Genomic DNA, 16,292 nt, shown 5'->3' with positions numbered 1-16,292 from the left:
TTTTTCATAATTCTGATATGATAATCCAAATTGTCAACAGCGGTGTTTGCCGAAGCTGAGAGAGAGAGAGAGAGAGAGAGAGAGAGAGAGAGAGAGAGAGAGAGAGAGAGAGAGAGAGAGAGAGAGAGAGAAAGAGAGAGCATCATCAGATGTTTAGCAGATTCACTTTCGCTCCTCGCGATCATTTCTGGCTGCGCGGTTCTTTGGTCTACCTCTTCCCCTCCGTCGGTCGGCTTTGTGACATTATGCCGCTCTCGATGTTGTAATCCGGGAGAATATGTGAAGATCATGCTGGCGGTGTGGTGCTTCATGGTCTTTGCTGCAGTGGGGGAGAGGCTTGCGGTCTCAGGTAAGAGGGGTTCGGATAAAGAGCGGGAGCACCCTTTTCGTTTCCTTTGCATCCCCCGCCACCCCCCTTGCGCCAGCACTTTTCCATCCCCGGTGTAGGCTGTGTTGATTGTAGCGGGAGCTCGGTGCCAGTCGGTCCGCTGGCTTGAAAGCACTCTCCGTTGCGGTAGATTTGCTGCATCAACACATTTTCATCGCAGCCCCATCGCCTAAATGAAACGCTCCCATAAGTATTTAAAGCGCTGTTTAATCCGATACACATCGAAGAGCACAATGATTTAATTGATCAATCAACAAGGGAGCGCGTTTTACGTGAGTGATTTGAAGCTACATGGCCTCGTGTAGCTACCTATATATAAATATGGGCGTCAGGCTACTATAGAGAATAAGCTATGACAAACTACTACATTTTTTTCAGTAAAATCTTATCCACTACATTTATTGTACTGATACGACGTTATTAACAGCTCAGTTGTTAATAAAAACACTGATCTAAATGCTCACAGTGTGACTTATTCAAAATATAACACTTTATAATGAAGTCTTATGATTTGTTTTGTTTACTACACCACTACCAGGTACACGTTGGACAGGCTCAGGTGTGTCCCTACCTTGCCAAGCCCTGTGCACACTCATGAGCCTGAGTGTCTTTGTTTCACCCGCAGGTGTGGACAGGAGCCCTGCACCGGATGGAGCCATCTGGGACTGGTTTACCCCGGACAGCGGGGACACTGCCACCAAGGTCACCTATCCAAAGCGGTTGGTGCAGCAGATTGAGTCGGAGGAGGAAATGGCTCATGACCACTTGGATACCAGGGTGAAGAACAGCACTGGGAGCACTTTGGTAAGTTGTAACTAATTGTAAAAAAAAAAAAAAAAAAGCCAATTAATCTGTCCTATTCCCAATGCTGTTTATTTTCCACAATGGATCACTTGGTTCTCTGTGATTCTCTGCCCAGTGGTCTTAATTTGAGGGCCAAGTACACCCAGGGGTCCTTATCTTTCAGGAATCGCCTGACAAAATGAGGAATAGATCCATTTCACTGTAATTAGATTTAAAAAGAAAGCATCCCAGTTGGGAAATGGATGAGCACATTTATTCATTGTTACCTCACATACACAGGTAGAACATATTTTTCTGGAACAAAGTCATATGAAAAGGGTGCTTGCAGCTTAATGTGCATATCAGCATGTAGACATATAGTGCTCAGCATGTATCCTTACTCAAGAGATTCACTATTGGTGGCATTAAGCAAGTCTTTGTGGACATACAGTGTATAGCTGTGACAGTACCAACACAGGCTGTTGTGCTGCTGATGGAAACCTCATTTTTGTTTGTGTAACAGTGCAGCATTCATCTCTCTACTGCTCGGCTTCTGCTACACAGGGATAGAGTGAAGAATGGTGTCTCTCAGCAGTTATTTTGACCCAGTTAGTTACTAAAAAACCCTTTCCAATGTCCACTGAGAATTAATGTCAGATGAGATTAAACCAAGACAGACAAGTTGTTGTTTTGCAGCCATCTTCCTGCCTACATTCAGGCCACAACACGTGGGGCAAGTTCTGACCTGCTTTGTGTGCAAGCATTGTAGTAAATGCACAGTTTATCAAAGAGCTTTTTAAATGTTTGCGTGCATGTTTGTTATTGTAACGGCCCTCATCTCCACATGGCAAAGCTTAGCCTGTCCTGAAATATTCAGTCGTAATGTCCGATCATCCGACTGCTGTGCTGAGCCCCCGACTTCTTCATTATTCAGCGATGTGTTGAAGTATGTCTCCATTAATTATGAAGCAGGCCTGTGTGAGAAGTGCTGCATGGTCCAAGAGGCCCTGTATCTCTCTCTGTCATGCTGATATGATGTAGATCATAGAACTGTTGAAAGAGTACATTAGGCTCCTTAGACAGACACACACACACCACACACACACACACACACACACACACACACACACACACACACACACATAGTCACATGTTTGAAGACTGATGAATGGTGTTGCAGTTCCCATAATATACATTCTGGAGATACAAAAGGTTTCAGACGTCCCTGTTTCAGCTGCTCTACTAGATTTGCCCTTTTTTTTGAAGTATTTAAGATACTTGTAATGAGGGACATGATAAACTTAGAGGCAGCAAGAGATGAGCTGAATTTTTTTTCTTTTCTGTCACATCATGTTGCGTTAAGAAGTGATGAGACAGCATTCTTGCCACACTAGTTTGTTTTGATCTGTGAGGATTTATTTGTGTTCAGTTGACACTGAAAGACGAACTAGTGTTCATGTGTTACCGCAGATTGAATTACAAGTATTTTAAGATTTCAGGCTGTTCATATGCTGTACCTGGATATTTACGTTATTGTTTTGGCGGTGGATAAACCTGTATGAGAAACTGATTTTACTGGTTATTGGCCTCAATTTTTTATGTAGATGAAATGTAATTTCAGGATTTTTAAGGTTCAATTCCTGATGAAAAGCACTCTCTGTGAGACCAAGATGGATGGAACATTTCAATCTCACCTTTTGAACCAATGTGCTCAATTTATTTTACAATTTTGAACAATTTCATTGCAACTGTGCAGACGCTGAAGAAGATGTTGTGAAACAATCAAAAGCTCCAGCGCAGCTACTCAATGTATTTCCATAGTGAAAACAGTTGGTCAAGACAAGAGTAGTATCAAATAAAGTATCACATAAAGAGTAGTATCACATAAAGATCAAAACACAAATGCAACCGATGTAACTACATTACTGCACACAGACCGAGGCCCTGATGGCACCGCATGCTTCAGCCTCCCCGAGACAGTAGGACGAAATCTGTTGTCCAAACTCACCGGAGGGAATAATCCTGGATAGTGATGCATTTTATTGTAAAAGCCCAGTGATTCACTCAAGCCTGGTTCCTCCAGACTGAGATCAAAGCCATGCTAGCACAGTCATGGCTGCTGAAGAGACACATAATAAATCTCTCTCTCACTCATGGCCCGGCTGCCTCCTCACCTCCTCAGCTCTGGCAGCTGTCCATTTGGGGCATTGGCACAGCATATCATGAATATAGACCGTACCAGCAAAGTCTTCTCTTCCTTCTCTTCTGCCTCCTCCCTCTCCATCCATCTCTATCATGAAGTCCAGCTTAGCTCGTAAACAACCATCGCTCTCTGTAGTTATACCTGCCAGAATGCTAGCAGTCAGTGTTGATCAATGGAGACTTTATCAATTATATTATGTCAGCAGCCGAGTTGTGCACACTATTGATTCTGTTAAATTATTCATAGAACCTTTTCACAATAACTCTTTGGCTTTTAGAGTAACACTCTGAACAATAAATGTTTTGTAATACTTGAATTGATCAATTATAAAATCTGTCACTGTGGGCTTTTTTTTCAGCCCGTCCACTTGGCCCAGAGCTGTTTCCAAGTGGAAGCCTTTGGACACACCTTCACTCTGGAGCTGGAGCTAAACCAGTTAGTATTACTGATTATCCATCAGATCTGCCTTTCTGTACACACTTTAATACAGTATCAGGAGGCGCTCCTAATTCACAACAGCTGTTCTCATTAGCATTTCCCAGCACTTAAGCAAATGCACTTAGCGCCTCTATTATGTTACATCACAAGATAGAGAATACCACTGTGGAAAACACAGACACACACTGCTGTATGTTTGTGGGGTTCCACAGATTTATGTTAATGACTTCTCTCTTCTCTTTGCAGTCACCTCCTGTCTTCAGAATATGTGGAACGGAACTTTAACCAGCATGGCAGCCCCTCGCAGTCTGTGGTAAGGCAGTTTGCGTGGGGCGGGGATGTGAAGGGACAGGATTTCAGTGAGTGAACTTGTCTTTTGGCACAAAGAAGGCAGCATATTAATGAGATGACCAGAGCGGCCGCACAGCATTCAGTTCTTTGGCTGCACAAACTGAGACTTTAACACTGGTGCTGTTGCCAGTAAATCTTAGAATACATTTAAAGTTTTGTTTGTCAGATGCAATGCCTCTCGAGAGCTCTTTATATAACACAGTCCCCATGTCTCATTTATATTTTAAGGTCATCTAGCGCAGAGCTGCTTCATTTAAGTCTCCTTTTAGAAACAAAAGACATTCTTTTTGTTTGTTTGTACCTTTTATGGCTGATCTCTTTATGTGATTGTAATGTTTTTTTTGAAAGTTTTTACAGTTTGATCTCATCCTCCTATTTTGATCTATTTATAGACCGTGCATTGTGTGCTCTCTGCTTCAAAAGTAGGCTGCCATTTAACTGTCTGTTACTGTGCTCTACATACTTGGGCTCTTCCTGTCAGCGGTGTGCATGCATTTCTCTCAGCTGGGGCCTTTCTCAGACGGTCAAGAAGAAAGTCAGTGGATGCCTGTGATGTAAAACCACAAGCTCAAAGGATAGAGATAGAGAACGGGGAAATGGATGAAAGCTTTGACATCTAACGTGATGTGTTCTTGTCAGGACCGACCAGAGGAATGCCATTGCATTTTACTCGCCAGGAGGGATGGCATTAATGTTTCTGTCTAAATGTGCCACTCACTGCTTACAGTCCCCCACCCACCTACCCAAGCACTCCATGTCCCCACCCACAATCATTCCAAACTCTCCCTCAGTCCTCCTGACCAATCACAAGCCTGTTTCTATAGCAACCGGTTTGCTCAGCAGTGTCATTAACTTCTTGGCAGCGCAGAGAATGAAAGAAAAGCGAGAGGGAGGAAAGAGCGAGCAGGAGAGGAGGAAAAGGAGGAGGAAAAATGAGGAGGAAATTGTCAGTTAATACAAAGGCAAGACGAGCTTTTGAATAGTTATTTTCGGGGGTGTATGTGTGATTATCGACAATCTGGGTTTGCTCCCAGAGCAGCGGGAGGGAGAGGTGGTTCGCAGGGTCGAGGATGGAGACCTGCAGTTACACCAGATTGTCACTCAGCTGGACGGAGGCCTCACGTAATGCCTCTGATGCTGCTGCTGAACATGTGATGCATTGTGGGCAGCACGTAACCAGACTCATCTCTGTTGTCAGACTGCTTTTTTTCCCTCTTCATTTAAAGCACCAAGGTGTTGTTTTCCGGAGCTGTTGTGGCAAGGCTGAGACACCCTGCTGAACTCAATTTGATCCAGGTGAAACAGTGTCTCTCAATTTTCTCACCTTTCCCGGTGGTTCATCTTCGCCTCTGTGACCTTCTCGGGAGTGTTAGCTCAGCTGGAGACAAAAGCTGGGGCTCTATTGTCTGGTCAAAGTTGGGATGAGGAATGGAAAGAGCAGATGACGCCGATGCAGCCTTCATACTGTACATTTCACGTTACATTCTCAGATCTATCTGTTTAATTTATTGAAGAGATGCTTGTCATAGGTTTAACTTCAACTCCATTGTCGGTGAAGCAGAATAGAGTGGAGCAAAGCGCAGGATACAAGTAGGTCACAAACTGTGCCATAAATGCAATAGCGTGGAAAGAGGGAGAGGGTAGTCGTATATGCAGAGGTTGTGAGAGGTTTTCCCTCAGAGAGGACCGGTTCTGATACCCAAATGAAGGATAAAAGAGCATGTGAAGCCTGATATGTGTCAGTGGAGATTGTTTCATGACACAGTGGTATGTTGTGTCCACAGGGAGGGGAGCACTGCTACTACCAGGGACGGTTGAGAGGTTTGCCAGAGTCCTGGGCAGCTCTCTCCACCTGCCACGGCCTGTGGTGAGCCTGACAGTAAAGCTTTATTCATAAAATCACATTGGTTGTCCTGCTATGTTTTTCTGCACACACAATTACTTTATTTTTGCTTGATTAGTAAGTTCCCTGTCTCTTTCTGCTCTGCATCTCAGTGTCTTTCTCTTGTTGTTGGTCCTCAGCGGCATGTTCTCCGACGGCTTCTTCTCTTACGGGATTGAGCCGGTTCACAACGGGAGCCAACAGGTAAACGGTCAGAGGGTAGCCGTTGTCGTGATGATTACCAAAGTATTGTGATTTCCTTATTTGTCTAATGTCATCTGGGTATATTTTGTTATAGGATGATGGCGCTCACTTAATCCGCAGAATGCCTGATATCAGACTTTCCCCCCACTGCCCAGGTACTCAATTGTATTTAAAGCATAAATTACTGACACTCATATCACATCAGAATAGTACAACCTTTACGTCTTTTCTTATCTTTATGATATTTTAATATATTTATATAATTGCCTTTTCTTCAATTAGATTAATTAGACATAACCCCCCTTCTACTTTTGCAATAATTTCAAAATAGATTTGACTGTACATGTTTTATATTTACTGCTTACTGTTACTGTCCAACACAATTATTGTCGTCATTCCAGTGTTAAAAAAAACTACATTTTGTTGTCGTCAAAGCAAGAGAGGACAATTCTGACAAAACTAATGTTATAATTGAACGGGAAGCTAAATGAATTAATTCAGACGGGGTGATGACGACAGTTACAGCTGTTTGTATTGGGAACTGTAATGTTCTGACTGAAATTAACATAGAAATATTTGCCCTGCGCCTTTAATACACAATAAAATAGTAATACTGCTCTAAGTGCCTGCAGCTCTGCTTCTCTGTGTGTCCAGACTGTACAGAGGACGATGAGTGGGATAGCAGAGGAGGTGACGGTGATGACGACACACCGGACCAACTGAGGGAGCAGCAGGTGTCCGGGGGGCCGAGGCGATCCAAGAGATATGTTCGCAAACCCTCTGTCCAGACTGAGACCAAATATATTGAGTTGATGGTGGTCAACGACAATGAAATGGTGAGCCGAAAGTACTTTTTACTGCTAATTATGTGGACTTTGTTGTGCAGAGAAAGTTTGTTGTCCGAAGCTGTCAAACAGTGCCTTGATCTAACAGCATGGTTTGGTTAAGCCTAGTTTAGCAATGTGTGCATTTAATCTGCTTATTGTCATGATTGCTTGTCTGACAAATGTCAACATGGGAAAAGAAAGCTACATTTGGGCTGCTGGTCATTTTTCTGTGGCATCCTCTAATATCAGCGCATGTCTTTTTGGTGAAAGTAAACTATACTGTTACAACTGTCCTCAGAGGCATAAATGTACAGATGTTGACGTGTCAGTGGAAACTATAATACTAAAATATAGCTGACGATAAATGGAAGATAACCTATAATCAATCAGTGACACATTCCTTTAAATCTAAATCAGGGTCCTTATAGGTATCTATATACAAACGTGTGTGTGTGTGTGTACTTGTGTGTGAGAGTGAATGTGAGTCATCTCTGACGCCATCTGTGTATCTCTGTGTCTCCACAGTTTGTACAGCTGCGTCGCTCCAACAGCCAAACCAAGAACTTTGCCAAAGCAGTGGTCAACATGGCAGACGCGGTAAGAGCTTTGTTTGAAAGATTATAATCCTCCTGCTCCTAAACTCTGTTGACTCACGCTGCCACCTGTCGAGAACTGTGTGCTTATTTCTACATTTGAGAATGATTTATCCCAGATTGCACACAGTGTTCACAGCACATGTGTCACACCCACAAAGTGGGAGACTGATGGCCGTTTTCTTTTGGTCCCCAGATCTACAAGGAACAGTTGAACACAAGGATCGTGCTGGTTGCTATGGAGACCTGGACCTCTAAAAATATGATGCCAGTCGTGGAAGATCCATTGATAACGCTGCAGAACTTCATGAAATACAGGAAGGACAACATCAAAGATCAGAGTGACGTCGTCCATCTTTTCTCGTAAGAGGAATCTAAAATCTTGATAATTGAGGCCTATATGATGTTTGGGTGCTTATTGAGGTTTTATTTAAATCATATTTCCTTTGCGCCTCAGAGGGCGTACATTTCACAGCAGCCGCAGTGGGACGGCCTTCACAGGAGGAGTGTGCTCTCTCACGAGGGCAGGAGGCATCAACGAGGTGAGGAAAAGCTAGAAAGGTTGCATTTTCAGTTGCAACGTCTCTATATTGAACGACCACTACTGAAAACCTTTTTTTTTATTAAATGAGTTCAAGGTTTTAAATTGTGTTGCAACCAAATTATTAGATGAACGACTAAATAAAGGAATAGTTTTACATTTAGGAAACCATGCTAATTTCTTTTTCTTTTGTACCTCTCTCATGATTGTATGATAAATATGTAGCTTGAGTCAGCAGGCACTTAGTTGAGTATAAGGCCTGGAAACAGTACCAGCAGCCCGGCTCTCTTCAAAGGTAAACAAAATCTGCCTTCCAATACCTTACCGGTCCAAGCCAAGAAATAGTCCAGCACATAACTCTCCGGTAAAACGTTGATTTGTTGTTCTTACAACTCAGTTTTTGACTTGAAACTTGCACATGCTGGTATATTGTTACCCTTTTGGCAGAGCCAGGCTCACTCCCCTGCTTCCAGTCTTTGCACTAACTGGTTGCTGGCTGTAGCCTCATATCTATCATACGAGAGTGGTATTGATCTTCTCATCTTGGCAAGAAAAGTAATAGGAATATTTCCCAAAAGGTCAAACTATTTAATCCTGGTAAATACCTTTTAGGATTGGATTTCAAAGTCTCACAATAAAGCTCCCCCTATATGAATGTGTTGCAGTACGGGAATGTTGGAGCAATGGCCATCACTTTGTGCCAGAGTCTGGGCCAGAACATCGGCATGAGGTGGAACAACGTGCGCAACTCTGCAGGTAAAAGATGACAGGAAAGCCTGATAGTGCAGGAGGGAAGATAGGATCTGCAAATAAATCAGAAATACATTATCAAAGAGAGCAAGTTCAGCGTGGGAAGGATTGAGGCAGAGAGAGACGGTATTGAGCATCCCTGTTCTCTTCTGTAATTAGACTTCTCCATTAGGTGATTAGTCACCTGAGTCCAAGAAGGAGGGGTTGGTGGTTAGAGCATTGCTGCCACTGAACAATGGGTTCCAAGATTAAGAGCCATCGGGTCCATTATTCAATGCCAGGACAAGAGACACTATAGGTTCTTCTTACCTCTGTCACTAAGTATCAGTTGTAGGGAAAGCCTATTCTTCTTTGTTGATCATAAATCTGTTTTCTCAAGACTTGCTACAGCGTGTGAAGTGTCACAGCCTTGGTTGGTCGGTAATCACATTGTTTTCTTTCACGTTGTGTATTTAAGTTTCCCCCTCTCACCTGTGCTCTTCTTCCTCCTTGTCTTCTTCACAGGAGACTGCAGATGCCCGGATGCCTGGCTCGGCTGCATCATGGAAGACACGGGGTAAAGATCCACATGAGTGCACACTGACGTAAACAACAACCAAAAACACAACACACCTGTAAAATTCATCTTTTGTCTGTTTGTTGACAGGTTTTGTTGCACTTCCTCTGCTATTTATTTCTGTTCCTTTCACTCAGTTAGCCAAACTTGTGATAATCACAGCTTCTATCTGACATGAAGGCATGTTGAAAACCTCAGACATAAATGTGCCAACTACCTTGTAAGAATTACAAATTTAATTTAAACCATTTACTCTACAGTATGCACGATTTGCATTTGGCTCTCCTTACCAAATGGAACAATACCAATCAAAATGATTCCTTTGAGTAATATACTACGTCAGATGGTAACATTTCTGTCTGATTGCAAAGTGATGGCACAGACACCCACAGTGGATCTGGCATTCCTTACACAGTATGAAAAGCATTGTGCTGTGTGTTTTTGTTTGTGAATACAGATACTATCTGCCCAGAAAGTTTTCTCGCTGCAGTGTTGATGAGTACATCCAGTTCCTGCTCCAGGGGAGCGGGAGCTGCCTCTTCAACAAGCCAAACAAGGTGAGGGCCATGTGGGGATGAAGTATGTGATAAATATACATACTGTATATATATATATATATATATATATATATATATATATATATATATATATATATTTATATATATATATATATATATATATATATATATATATATATATATGCCCTCACATACATACAGTATATGTGCTCATATATGTCGATATCTGTCTCCATCAGCTGTTGGACCCTCCGGAGTGTGGGAATGGCTTTGTGGAGCCAGGGGAAGAGTGTGATTGTGGATCCCAAGTGGTGAGTTGGACATCATGCATGAAAGCCAGTTCTTAAGCTGTTTTCTGGAGCGGAGCTGAAGGTTTGTTTTCATGTCTATGGCTGCAGGAGTGCGCCCGTAGTGGAGGAGCCTGCTGTAAAAAGTGCACACTTACCCACGATGCCATGTGCAGTAACGGACTCTGCTGCAGTAGCTGCAAGGTGAGTCCACCTAATAAATAACTTGATATAGTAATATATTTTTTTAGATTGTTTTGCTCATCAGGATAGCTGGAATAAGAAATGAGTTCTAGATATAAGGCATGGCTTAAGCTTCCACCCCCAACAACCTTCATATTGATGTCCAGGGATTCCTGGTGTGTGCCCCATTAGGTATACAGTACTTTTCCCCAAAATGCAAAAAAAGATAAGAAAAGCGTTGATTAAGAGTTAAATATCTCTATATCTTATATAATAACGCACTGTGTATGACTTATCCAGCATTTACCTGATGCCTTTTCTATGCTTGGATCTAGTATGAGCGGAGAGGCGTGGTATGTCGAGAGGCTGTGAATGACTGTGACATTCCAGAAACCTGCACCGGAGACTCCAGCCAGGTAGAGTTGACTGTAACAAATAAACAACAACAACAAGATCAAGAAGGGTATCAGGAACATTAAGTACTCTAATTCTTTTGCAGTGTCCTCATAATGTGCACAAGCTTGACGGCTACATGTGTGATACTAATCAGGTAAGAGCTCACTTGTGGCATGTTTTCTGCTCTGCAGTTCACGCTTCCAGATCCTTTATTATTGTTGCCTCATTTCTTCAGGGTCGCTGTTACGGTGGACGATGCAGAACTCGTGATGGCCAGTGTAGGTGGCTCTGGGGTTATAGTAAGTATAGAACGCATGCGGCTTTCACCTGGAAAGGGTGTGTTGTGTATATATGGCTTTGTAGTCTCATTCCACCTGCAACAGTCTGATTAGTATCCTTGTTTGCCCTCCCAGATTCAGCAGACAGGTTTTGTTATGAGAAGCTGAATGCTGAGGGGACAGAGAAAGGCAACTGTGGTCCGGGTCCTGAAGGCCGAGGATGGCTGCAGTGCAACAAGCCGTGAGTCACACCATCCTGACATCTCTTGCTGATCTTCTTGTAGAAGGATACGAGTGTGTTCACTACATTCTGCTTCTTTTGCAAAAAAGTATTCGCCTCAACTTAATTTTGTGCAGATTTTGCACCGCTTAAGTTTGAAGCTTTACTTAATTAAATCAATTTCATAAATACAATATTAAAACTTTACTGTTGCATTCTGAAGACGGAAGCCATCTCGTTGGAAACAGCTTTTGTTGCATAAAATACTGAAATCCTTTGTTACAACTAGATTGCCAGAAAATGGTCCAAATTATATGTTCTTTTATTTTGAAAACAAAAAGAAGTGGGATATTGTTAACACTGCCAAAGTTTGTTCTCAGTTGTCATTTACTTTTTTTCCTGATAGGGATGTCTTATGTGGCTTCCTGTTCTGTGCCAATCTGACGATGAAACCAAAGTTTGGAGACCTGCAGGGTGAGGTGACCAGCTTCACCCTCTACCACCAGAACAAATACCTGGACTGCAGGTAAGTGGGTCACATCTATCTGATCTGCCACAAATAACAGAGTTTACAATGATAATACCATGTCCTTAAATGTTTCATTACAAGTCTAATTCCTCTCCCACCTGTGTGGCATACATGGATGCTTCACTCAGAGGCGGCCATGCTCTGCTGGAGGACGGTTCAGACCTGGGCTATGTGGAGGAGGGCACTCCTTGTGGTCCCAACATGATGTGTTTGGAGCGACGCTGCCTCCCTGTGGCGACATTCAATCTCAGCACCTGTTCAGGATCTAACTTTGGGCGCATTTGTACTGACCACGGGGTAAAGAATTCCTCTTCACCAGCTCTCCACGTTTTACAGACATATAAATGACATATCAGTAGCCAATAATCTCATCTAATGCAAACCTTGCAATAATATCTAATGTTTTTGGTAATTATTCTTTTATTACTGAGGTCATAGTTAAAGGTGGTGTTTCTAATATTTTTACTATAATGCAAATATTCACACGTCTATGACAGTGTCAACAAAAAGCCAATATTGTGTATAACCCTCGATTTATTAACTACTGTAACATGTATGTGGCCTGTTCCCCATTTAGATATAGATGATAAACAACCATTGTTTTTGTGAAATATTTCCTCTTCTTTGTTATTTATAAAATAAGCATATTCCGATGCAAAATCATCAAAGTTGCACACTGGAAGTGTTGCTTCAACAGCATCTAAATGACTGTTTGTTGTGAAACAGGGTCAAACTACATGACAGTTAAATACTGTAATTTAAAGGTTGTTTAAACAATGGCTATATGTCACTAAAATGACAATTCAATTGAAATTCACCCTTGTTTTAACAAGGATTAATTGTCTTTTTACCAGTTCATCACATCCTGCTTGCTCGTCTCTTACTATTTGCAGCCATTGCACTTGATATTAATCTCTCTCTCTCTCCTTCTCCCACTCTCTTGTAGACCTGCAGTAACGAGGTGAAGTGTATCTGTGACAGGGACTACACGGGGAAGGACTGCAGTGTCTTTGATCCCATCCCTGAGCCAACAGTCCCGACTGGCACAGAGAAGAAAGGTCCATGGCGCCTCTCAACCCACTCACGTCTCTCTTTCTGTCTGCTTCTCATATTCCCCTCATACTCTCGACCCATCATCACTGTCTCGATGTACTGAAGTTCCCACAGAGTCTTGTCCTCAAACACAAAGAGTAGTTCACCTGTTTTTTGTGAGATAGTAAGTACACACAGTGTTTTACTTCCTGCTAAGTCTTGGTTTCAACATTGGAAGAGTGTGGGCGTGTGTTGAGACACGTTTACTCATTAGAGCATATGTTAGTGTGTGTGTGTGTGTGTGTGTGTGTGTGTGTGTGTGTGTGTGTGTGTGTGTGTATCTGTGTGTGGGTGTGTATGTGTAAGGTAGTACTGTATATCTTGCAGTCACTGCCATCTTTAAGTGTCTTCCTTACTTTCTTGCAGTCTGCCACTGACACAGAGCAATCATAGGGCCAAAAAAGCCACCCTGAGCAAGAGGGTGTCCAGCTGAAAGAGCAGGAGAGGGGGATGAGAACAAAGTAATAAAACGCTCTCTCTCCTTTGCTTTTTTTGTTTCTGTTGTCTCCCTGACCTCCCTCGCTCACCCGCCCGTTGTCCCACCTCCACCCCACGTGCTGGTATCCTCCTCCTTCGCTTCATCTCTATTTCTCTGTCTGCAGGTATCTTACCATCTGCCTTTCTCTCTCTCTAGTTGTTGTTGTTGATGTACAGTGTCGATGCTGTCCTCTGATGTGTGTTTTTTAGTGGTGTTGTTTTGTTTCTGCCCCTCCTCTTCCTCCTCCGCACCCTTCCTCCCTCCTCCTTCCTCTGCGCAGGTCCCAGTGGCACCAATATCATAATAGGGTCCATCGCAGGTGCTATTCTCCTGGCAGCTATAGTCCTAGGGGGAACAGGATGGGGATTTAAGTAAGAGTTCTGGCATGCCTTTGTGTACCTGTCTGCTTCTACCTAAAGGAACCCCTGCTCCTCCCACTCTCACCTCTCTGACATACTAGTTTGTAACTTGTCGCCCAACCGGGGGAGGGGAAATGGGAAGTCGAGTCTGAGCTTAACCGCGTAAAAGCTTGAACTGCTTTTGGCGGCAAAATCTGTACGAAACATCACAATGGTTGTTTTCTTTGATTGAATCATGAGTCAAAGCTGAGCTCCATCCTGCACCTTTCCACCAGATGTTATTAGCCATTTATGGAAAGTGTAATGCTTACAGTAGATTACCCTGAACATCCTTTTCTTTAAAGCTTTACCTCTGGTGATCTTTTAGCCTGCGTTATCGGGTTACAGGCAGCGTCCTGACCCAAAGGCCCTCACTGATGTGCTTCTTCTGCGCTGTTCCACCTGTGCATGCTGGCTATTGTTCACTCCTTATACTCTGACCTAAAAGGACTGCTCCGACTTACTTTACTCACAGTTGGATTCATACGACTATTGTGGTTGATGAAAAGTTGTGACTTGAATAGCAACATTTTTGTAGTCAGTCCTTTTAGGGCCAGAGGTAAGTGTCTGTGCATGTGTGCATGAGCTGTCACAAGTTTTCTGTCCCAGTCAGACCCCTGGCTGAGAGGTGTAGAAGTCTGTGGTGTCGAGCCTTGTGAGACTCTATGAGATGGTCAGTGTTATGACTACTGTAGTCCTGCTGCATGTGATCAAGAACAATTATGGAGAAAACTAACCATTAGGTGATTTATGTTTTTGTCCTATAATCTGTTCTCTGGTTAAAACTTAACTGAGTACAAAAACAAGATCGTATGTTCACATTAAAGTTTGTTTATGTCACGTTTTTACAGTTCTAACTGTTAATGAATGATCATTTGTTACTGCTTATTCGTTCTTTCTATTTCATGCAATTCTAAAGCGAGACAAGATGATGAGCTTCACCACATGCTTCTTAAAATAGTTTAGCTTGTTAGTCATTATTTGTCATATTTCCTATTGTCATTAATGATTGTGTTCTGGTCTTTTCTCTCGATGTGTGCTCATGGGATGCAGGAACATTCGGAGAGGAAGGTATAACCTTGCAGGACTGTGACCATGTCGATTTCTGTGGAGCAGAATCCCTAAACATCCCCTCCCATTCCAAATGACTTCCTACTCCGTCATCTTCCATCTAAAGTTCATCCCTTGACTCATCATCCTCACCTTCATCTCATTTCAGCTTCTGAATCTCACTGAATTTCATTACAATCTCATAATATTCCCTTTAAGCAGAATAGTTTCTTCCATTTCTCAAGCATCTTCATTTCCTGTTGCCTATACAACAGTCAGTATAAGTTTTAGTTTTTTCTGTTAACGTTCGGCTTTTTCACTTCTCTTCCAGATCTGGTGGAGGATAAGATGTCTGTCCTGTCTTTCTGTCTCTCTGTCCTGTCTACTCCTGTATTCCTCCAACGTTTCCACACCAGAAAAGAGGGGGACAAAAAAAAAAGTCTTCCACTCCTGCCCCAAAATATCTCCAAACCTCTTCCGATCATCGTTTCCTCCACGTCCCCGTCTGGCTCCAACCTCCTCCGGGCTCTCCTCTTACCAGCCGTATCACACTGGTGTGGCTGCTTCCGGCCGGGCCACTGAGGACTGGGCCACTGCCTGGAGCGAGCAGCTGGCTCTCCCTGTGGGAGTCTTCCTCCAGTCCGGGGGCTCTGAGAATGTAATTTGGCGTCTGTGCACCTCCTTCACTCTCATCTTGAACAGTCTGATGAAGAACATATCAACGGTGGACCAATTTAATACGAGACATGTCTTTCCAATGCCTGCCTGCCTGCATACAACTGGCCACCAACTGAGTCCACAGGTTAATGTTGGACGAGCAATTTCAGAGACTGGAATAAAGTAACAGGAGTGGAATAGTTTATTTTTTTCTTAAAGGAGAAGGACCTGAGGCTCTGCTTCTCGGAGGCCAGGCCGTGACTAAGTGGACAGTTATCTGTTTTAATCTTCATTGTTTGGCAACATGGACAATTGAAAAGAAACCACACATTGGACTGTTGTGAGCATGTTTTCCAAAGAAAGTCTGAGGAAGGACTATTGATCATACAACCGATGGCTCAAAAAGCAGTCAGCCATTAGCCGGAGCCCTGCCTGATAACTGAGTTTATGTTTAATGTTATTTGTTCTTTTAACACGAGGCATCCTACTTGCCCCCCCCCCACACACACACACACGTTTCAGGTACTAAAAGGGAAGCTAGGTGTTATGGTTTTGGGATCATTTTGAACCACTGACCTTTAAAGCAGCAGAGACCGTAACTTAGTGTTTTCAACCACAGACTGACCAACATACATTCCACAATATCTGTCTGTGTGCGTGCTCACCACTTTGAGGCCAAATGTGTGTACG

At 43.0% G+C, this 16,292-nt stretch overlaps 1 protein-coding gene across 1 annotated transcript; it reads left to right on the top strand.

Annotated features, from left to right (window-relative positions):
- Positions 1-288: 288 nt before the first annotated feature.
- LOC306749321 (disintegrin and metalloproteinase domain-containing protein 11-like) lies at positions 289-13,872 on the top strand (the record flags this gene model as incomplete). The annotated part of the gene is made up of 24 exons (XM_079232598.1): positions 289-349; positions 1,014-1,192; positions 3,733-3,809; positions 4,059-4,125; positions 5,948-6,030; positions 6,186-6,249; positions 6,344-6,404; positions 6,904-7,085; positions 7,602-7,673; positions 7,866-8,032; positions 8,127-8,211; positions 8,876-8,966; positions 9,465-9,516; positions 9,974-10,073; positions 10,274-10,345; positions 10,433-10,525; positions 10,840-10,920; positions 11,004-11,054; positions 11,136-11,199; positions 11,314-11,419; positions 11,805-11,924; positions 12,056-12,224; positions 12,874-12,985; positions 13,778-13,872. 24 exons carry the CDS (start codon positions 289-291, stop codon positions 13,870-13,872), a joined length of 2,304 nt encoding a protein of 767 aa, XP_079088724.1.
- Between the last annotated feature and the right edge of the window lie 2,420 nt (positions 13,873-16,292).

This window comes from Taurulus bubalis, assembly GCF_910589615.1.
Source record: "Taurulus bubalis genome assembly, chromosome: 17".
Lineage (NCBI taxonomy): Eukaryota > Metazoa > Chordata > Actinopteri > Perciformes > Cottidae > Taurulus > Taurulus bubalis.
This window is presented reverse-complemented; position numbering and strand designations above follow the sequence as displayed.